Source organism: Phodopus roborovskii, unplaced genomic scaffold (assembly GCF_943737965.1).
Source record: "Phodopus roborovskii unplaced genomic scaffold, PHOROB, whole genome shotgun sequence".
Taxonomy (NCBI): domain Eukaryota; kingdom Metazoa; phylum Chordata; class Mammalia; order Rodentia; family Cricetidae; genus Phodopus; species Phodopus roborovskii.
Window position 1 is genome coordinate 396131 of NW_026126599.1, and position 7097 is coordinate 403227.

The 7097-nt window shown below is 56.4% G+C and overlaps 2 protein-coding genes across 3 annotated transcripts; one reads left to right on the forward strand and one right to left on the reverse strand.

Annotated features, from left to right (window-relative positions):
- Positions 1-64: 64 nt before the first annotated feature.
- Positions 65-1839, forward strand: Sap25 (Sin3A associated protein 25). Of its 2 annotated transcripts, XM_051205524.1 has the most exons (6): positions 65-556; positions 700-794; positions 877-980; positions 1065-1203; positions 1309-1406; positions 1489-1835. In XM_051205524.1, exons 1-6 carry the CDS (start codon positions 426-428, stop codon positions 1780-1782), a joined length of 861 nt encoding a protein of 286 aa, XP_051061481.1. In that variant the 5' UTR covers positions 65-425; the 3' UTR covers positions 1783-1835. The 2 variants fall into 2 exon arrangements, with proteins under 2 accessions (XP_051061481.1, XP_051061483.1); XM_051205526.1 differs by lacking the exon at positions 65-556 and having other exon boundaries at positions 596-794; positions 1489-1839.
- Positions 1840-2625: 786 nt separating this feature from the next.
- LOC127237201 (insulin receptor substrate 1) lies at positions 2626-4323 on the reverse strand. The gene is made up of 2 exons (XM_051205312.1): positions 3891-4323; positions 2626-3725 (listed from the first exon to the last, which is right to left on the reverse strand). Exons 1-2 carry the CDS (start codon positions 4318-4320, stop codon positions 2674-2676), a joined length of 1482 nt encoding a protein of 493 aa, XP_051061269.1. The 5' UTR covers positions 4321-4323; the 3' UTR covers positions 2626-2673.
- Between the last annotated feature and the right edge of the window lie 2774 nt (positions 4324-7097).

The following is a 7097-nucleotide window of genomic DNA, read 5'->3' on the forward strand; positions in this document are numbered from 1 at the left end:
CCTGTGGGTACCACTGGGCTTGGGTACCTTTAGGCTGCTTTGGTTGCTGCCCCCGGTCTGGGTGAAGTGTTGTGTCAACACAATAAAGAAAAGCCCAAAGGCCTGTAGGTTGGCCCTCAGCTGTGTGCCTGTCTGTGAGTGCGCGAGCTTCTTGGAGACCTGGGTCTTGTACTGTGGGTGCCAGGGTAATAATCAGTGATGTTTCTGTGCTGGGTAGAGGGGTGGAAGGGCACAAGTGCCCCATGGCTCTGCCGCCAGGGGGAGCCCTTGAGAACCTGGCGGGAGCGCGCCACGTGCCTGTAGAAACTGGCGCAGGCGTCGTGGCGACACCTGAGGGAGGCTAAGACTTGGGCGCCTCGCCCATGTAGTCAGGGCCACACGCGGGCACAGTGGTGGGTATTGCCTGGCGCTCCACCACACACAGAATGCTGCCCTGGCTTGGACCGTGGGGCACAGGCCAGGAGGAGGCAACCGAGGAGGCAGGCCGTGACCACGGCCGGGGCTGGAGCTCCGCACAGGAAACCATGCAAGAGCCAGGGACGCCCGTGCAGGACAGGTGAGGGCTTGGTGGGCCGCTAGGAGGCGTTGTGGGCACTTTCGGAGGTCCGTAATGGGAAATGGGCTGCGGGTCCGGCGACTGACTCAAGCCCGCATTGGGAAGGGAAGTGTGTGGAAGAGCATGTCCTTCCCTCCACACAGTCCACAGCCCCAGGCCCTCAGCCCACCCGAGACCGGAAGAAAGCTGCCGCCGCCCTCCAATCACCTGGCTCCTGAGCGGACTGCGGAAGCCCCAGGTAGGCACCACATCTTGCTGTGTTTACCCACAAGGCCCCAGAGATTCAGAGCCTGTTCTAATCTTGTCTCTTTTCTTCGTAGAACCCCTTCCTCCCCAGATGACTTCCCAGGTCACCCCCTCAAGGATGACCCCGCTGCCACTTCGGGACCCCAGCTACAAGGCTAATGCAAGACCTCAGCTGGTGGTGAGTTTGGGGATCCATGACTCTCTCCGGGTAGCAGAGGTGCCATAAGAGAGACAGAGCTCAGTCACTTCCTGTTCCCCACAGGGGGCCAGCTGTGCATCAGGCGGACAAGCATCATTGTCCGGCAGGACACTGTGTCATCCTTCCTGGCCTATGTACGATGCCTGGGGCAGCATCCCTACCTCGGGGCATCCAGAAGAAGCCCAAGTGTCCAAGGATACAGGTACTTCTCTGGCCCCTCAGCTCAGTTGGGATGTTTCTGGGGAAGCTGCAGTGAGGGCTAGGATAGGAGGCCGAGGCCACCACGCTAGCAGGCTCTCCTCCTCAGGGCTCCCAGTGACAAGCTGTGAAGATGTCTTTCTCCTGGACCCTCTGCTACCCTGTGGGCAGCGTGTCCCCCTATACCTGTCCAAGCCCCCTCAGCAGGTAAGGGAGAGCCTCCCTCCATTCTTCCCTTTCTCCTCCATGTGAGGCCTGAGAGGACAACCTTCCCTTCCTGTTTTCTCAGGCAATGGGTGCTCGGAAGCTGCTGCTGCCACCTCCCATCATGTCCTCCTCTGTGTGTGCCTCCTCATCGCAGGCCTGCTCCTCCACCTGGCTCACCGAGGCAGAGGTGACCGCCCTGACTGGCCTGCTGCAGATGAGCCAGGGCGAGCTGAGGGCTAACTCAAGCCCTCTGACCGCTATCAGCTGCTCAGACCCTGGCTCTGCCTCTGAAGACCCAGGCCCCAGTGGTGGCCAGAGCTGCTCTGGAAGCACTGACCCATGTCCCACACAGACCCCAGATACCCACCACCCGTAGTGCCCTCCCTTGGCGAGTACCGGCTTCTCCCCCAAGCTGTTTGATTGACAATAAATCACAGTTAGTTTGCAAACCAGGCTCGGTGTGGCCGTGACACAGCAGGGCGTGGGATTGGGAAGGCAGGTTGGGTTCCTTCATACCACTACACTCCTTCAAGTCTCCCTACTCACTGGTCACTCACTACCCAGGTGGGGAAATCCACTGAGCCAAGACAGTCCGGGTGCAGACCACCTTTAATGGGTGGGTTGGGTCCACAGTACTCAACTGGTCAGCTCAGCCAGGCCAGGAGAAGGGTCAGGTGAGCCTGACTGGTACCAGAGGAGGACTCAGGAGGCTTGGGGAGGGGGCACTACCATGGTCCCTGATGCTCCCATCATTTTTGAGCTGGGGCCCTTGGAGTTCCTCTCAGGCTTGCAAAAGTTAGGTGAGGATAGGTTTTGGGCTCAGGGGACACAGTGACATTTAGCTTGCAAATATGTGAGGGGACAGAGCTGTCCAAATTGGAGTGGTGATCTTCACCCATGGTGTGGCCACAGCTACTGAGACCGGATCTGTAGGAAGTGCTCAGATAAGATCAGGGTCTCAGCTGAGAAGGCCCCAGACTTGTAAGGTTTGGGGGCTTTCTGTTCGGTTGGTTGGTTTTTTGGGTTGGGACAAAGAGATTCTAGAACTTTCTTTCTTTAAAAGAGCCTCATTTCTTGGGAGAACTTGTTCCCGAGGGTTCTTAGGTGGCGCATAGTTGGAAGTGACAGTGGACAAGGGGAACATGGTGACCTCAGAGTCCCTTGCTCCCCTGTGCAAGAGCCAAGACGTACACTAGTAACTTTTCCCTTTTCCTCTCTCCCTTGACCAATGCCTGGGTCTCCTCCCCTGACTATCTCCCCAAAAGTTCTAGAACTTGATGCTGGCGTAGCTGTGTGGACTGTCCCCAGAGGCTGCTCCAGTCACCTTCAGGGGAGGGACTAGGTCCAGGTCCACATAGTTGAGGCAGCTGTCCAGGGACCCTGGCTTAGCACTGTCCATTCCTACATAGTCTGGGATGTACATGTAGTCCCCAGAGAGTTCTGAAAGTTGGGAAGAGCAGGGCTGAGCCTCTGTGGGTCCCCATCTGCCCCTAATGCTGCAGGGGGAACCCTGATGCCCAAGTTCAGGCTCCCTGGCCTTGAGCTCGTAGTAAAAAGGCCCTGGTAAAAATCTATTCATGGGCACGTACTCTGTGCCCTCACAATCCTGAAGTGACTTGTCAGGATTTACCCTAACAGGGGTGGGAGGAAGGCTTGGGGGTGCCATCCACATGTAGTCGCCAGCCTCTCCTCCCATGTGCATGTAGTCATCCTTGACTCCCATGGTGATATAGTCCCCGCCCAGATCTAGCCCCTTGTAGGAGGGTATGGGCCCCATCCTTTCCAAGGCCTTGTAGTCTTGCTTTGCTCTCTCACCCGGGTGTCTTGGTTGCATTACAGATGCAGGGGTTTCGTATGATGTCGGGGCAGGGGCTGCGGGAGCACTCTTTGGGGGATCTCCAGATGGTGGCTCAGGCCGGCCACTGGTTGCACTGCTCCCCAACCTCTTCATGGCAGCCAGGACGGTCTCATGAATGCTCTGGGCCACCACTGCATCAGGTGCCTGCATCCACAGCTCTCCAGGACCTGTGGGCGCTGAGCGCCCGAGTTCCAGGAAGAAGAAGGAGTCTGCATGGCCGCAGCGACGCACGCTGAGCAAGGACAGGCGCAGGGCCGGTGGGGGCGATGCCCGGCTGTCTTTGGAGCCTTTGCTTCCTGGCTTCCGCAGAAGGCTCAGAGCCCCAGAACCCAGGCACAGGCGATAGCTGCCGCTGCCCAGGCCTCGTACCCGCCCCAGCCCCTTGGACCGCAGTGTCACAGGCCAGACGTCCTGGAACGGGGCGAAGATCCAAGACTCGGGGGCCTCTTGGGGACTGAGACCTGGAGAGAATGGGCAAGTCACTAGGAGGCAGGGGTTGGGGTCACCGTGTCCCAGGAAACCAAAACGTGAAAGTTTAAGATTTGAACCTTTGATGATCTGGGGGAGAAGGGTTCTGGATAAGCTAAGTCGGCAACCCCCTGCCCTCCCTGTCTCCCAGGGCTCACCCATAGCCGTGGCGGCAGCTGCAGCGGCTGAGGCGCGCACCTCCAGCAGGGCGCTGTACCATTCTTGCTGCTCAGCTTCGCTGGCTGCCGCTACGCCCAGGCTGCTGTCGCTGGTGTAGACGATAATCAGGTGGCGCTGGCGGGCATCCGCGCGCTTGCTGATAGTGCAGGCACCCTCTAGGCTCACACTGCGCCGGGGTCGAGGTGGGCGGCAGCCGCTGGCGAGGAACTTCTTCTCATTCTCATAGCACTCCAGGCGCGGAGGGTCAGCACGCAGAACGAAAAAGCGGCGGCGCTGGGACTTCTGCTTCCGCAGGTGGCCACAGAGCCGCACGTCGGATGGGCAGGGCCAGGGAAACGGCGGGCCAAGGGACACATCCGTGGACTCCGGCCCGGGGGAGACTGTGGCACCCGCACCTGCCGGCTTCATCTCCAGTCAAGTGCCCTCAGAAAGACTGATTTGGATAGGTCTGGTCCCCTGAGCCACCACCAGCTTGGGAAGAGTAACAGAAACCTGGGAGATGACAACCGGTCTAGCTACCCTGCATCTCCCCACGCCCTCTCCCGATCTGAAGTTATCAAGGAACCTGTACACAAGCGTGCCTGCGCATTCCAGTGGCCGGCGACACGAGGACTCCTAGATCTAAGGAAGGCTGACCCAGCTGAGGTCGACCTAGCTGGGTCAGCCTCCCGGTTGGAATCTCCACCCCTTCAAGTTAACCCTCCCACGCCTGAGTGCAGGAATTTGAGTTTGGGACTCATAGGCTAGAGTAGGAGTCCTGCCTGCTGGAACCAAACTTTCACAGAAGGCGGGGAGGGTGGGGGGCGTCTCCACCAATCAGCTGGTTGGATATGGGGGTGGAGGAGTATCACCAGGGGCAGCCTGGGGCAATCCCCAAAGCCAGAGAGCCAGGATGCATGCAGTAGCTGCTGGGACTAGTGATTAAGAGAGTGGCTTAGCGGGCCATTCTGACAGCAGCAGCTCCCCAGGCAGGCACCACTCCGCCTAGCTTCTCCCTCTCCTTCCCCACCCAGAGATTTTTGTGCCTTTGCTGCTCCGGAGTAATTCAGGGACCATAGCTGCTGAACACTATGCAAACGCCCTAACTGAGGTTCCTCAATGAGTTTGGGGCGATGGATGTCCCAGAATAGAGAAATTAGTAGAAATTAGTAGATTGGTCCCAGGTCACGAACCGCACCCACCAGATGCCCATGCATTCAAGTGGCCACTGAAAGATGCGTGAAAGAAGAGGTGTCGTCTCTCAGGGACACCTTCAAAGTGCTCCTCATCATCAAGTCCAAAAGCTGACCAGAGCCTGATGGTGGCTGTGGTCACAGAAGCCGGGTGGTAGATGCCTGGTGACATTTGCATCCTGAGAGGTTTGGGTGGGATCAGACTTTGCATCCTGAGAGGTTTGGGCGGGATCAGAGACCAGACTGCATATTCTCGAGGTTTCTCTGTAGCTTTGGAGCCTGTCCTGGAACTAGCTCTGTAGACCAGGCTGGCCTTGAATTCACAGAAATCTGCCTGCCTCTGCCTCTGGAGTACTGGGTTTAAAGGTGTGCACCAACACTACCCAGCCAGACTGCACATGCATACACACACCATGAGTGCACACGCTTGTGCAGGCCAGAGGACTGACGACCTCTGATATCAATCCTCAAGAGACATCTCCCTTGTTTTTGAGATAGACTCACTGGCTTGGAACGTGACTAATAGATTAGGCTAGCTCACCAGGAGGCCCCAGGGACCTGCCTGACTCCACTTACCCTGCACTGAGAGTGGCATGCTGCCACTCCAAGCCTTTAAAATAATTATGTGTGTTATGCATGTTGCCTGCATGTGTAGGTCAGAGGACAACTTTTGGAAGTTGATTCTTGCCTTCAATTTTGTTGAGGCAAAGTCTCTTTCTGTGACTGTGATGTGTGCTCCAGGCATGCTGACCTGAGTGCTTCAAGGCTAGTTAGTGGTAGCCCTGGCTGTCCTGGAACTCTATAGAGCAGGCTGGCCTCTGCTACTGAGTGCTGGGATTAAAGGCCAGCACCACCACAGCCTGGCTGGTGACTAGTCCTCTATCTTGCTGGGATTATGGACTAGGATTATGACACATGCCATGAATCCCACTCTTTGTGTATTCTGAAGATTAAATGGAACAGCAAGCACTTTACCAACTAGCTATCTCCCCGACCCCTTGTATATTTTGTTTTCCTACATTAGGACCACTGGTACAGATCAAGGCACTGGTACAGATCAAGGGGTAGGGAGTGTCACGGGGCATTCTGTCAGACAAAGCTTAGATGATGAGGACTGGGCCTTGGCAGACATGGTGATTCCCGAGTGCTGTGACAATCAATCCCAGACTGTGGGGGAAAGCTGAAGGTCCAGAGAAGGTCAAGCCATGGGATCCTCAGGTAAGGGTAAGGGACCCATCTAGCAAGCAAGGGAACTTGGGTCTTTTTCACAGGCTCAAGGACAGCTCAAGCAGAGGCCCATGGCCCATTTGTAATCTGGAATACCAGAGAAATGACATTCAGTGATCGTGAGCTGGGTATCTTTGAAGCCCTGTGAATAAAATACTTGTGCAAGTTTGAGGCTTGAGCTGGGTCCTCAGGATGTATAGAAAGCTACACATGGTACTGCACAACTGTAACCTCAGAGCCCCCACACGAGATGGAGAGAGGAGACAGAAGGATCCCAGTAGCTCTCCAGCCTGTTCGCCTGGAGTATACAGTGGCAAACAGAACTCCATCCCAAGGAAATAGTCCCACTCCCTCAGGATTGATTTGAAGCTATCCAGGAAGGGTCTCTTCCTATCTTCTTCCTGCCTTCCTGTACTTTGTCATCTTGCAAACATCTGTCCTTGTGACATCTGCTGTCACACAGCCCCAAACACTCTGTGTCACTCAGCCCTGGAGTGCTGGGTAAAAGAGAGCAGGAAGCAACAGCCATCCAAGGATCTGCGGCGTGGACTAGCAAGAGTAAGATATAAGCAGTGTCAGGTGCTTGGTCTGCTGGGGACCAGGGAAAGCCTGGTGTGCCTCAATTGCTATAGCAACAACAGGGCTCTTGGCCCTCCTTAACCCCAGCAACCCAGGAAGTGGCATATTTGAGGCTCTGCTAGGCTGGGGGCACATCGCATCTATGGAAGAATTTCGTTAGCAGGGGTAGGAATCTATTTAGTAGAGCCTGTGTCAGGTCCCTGTGAA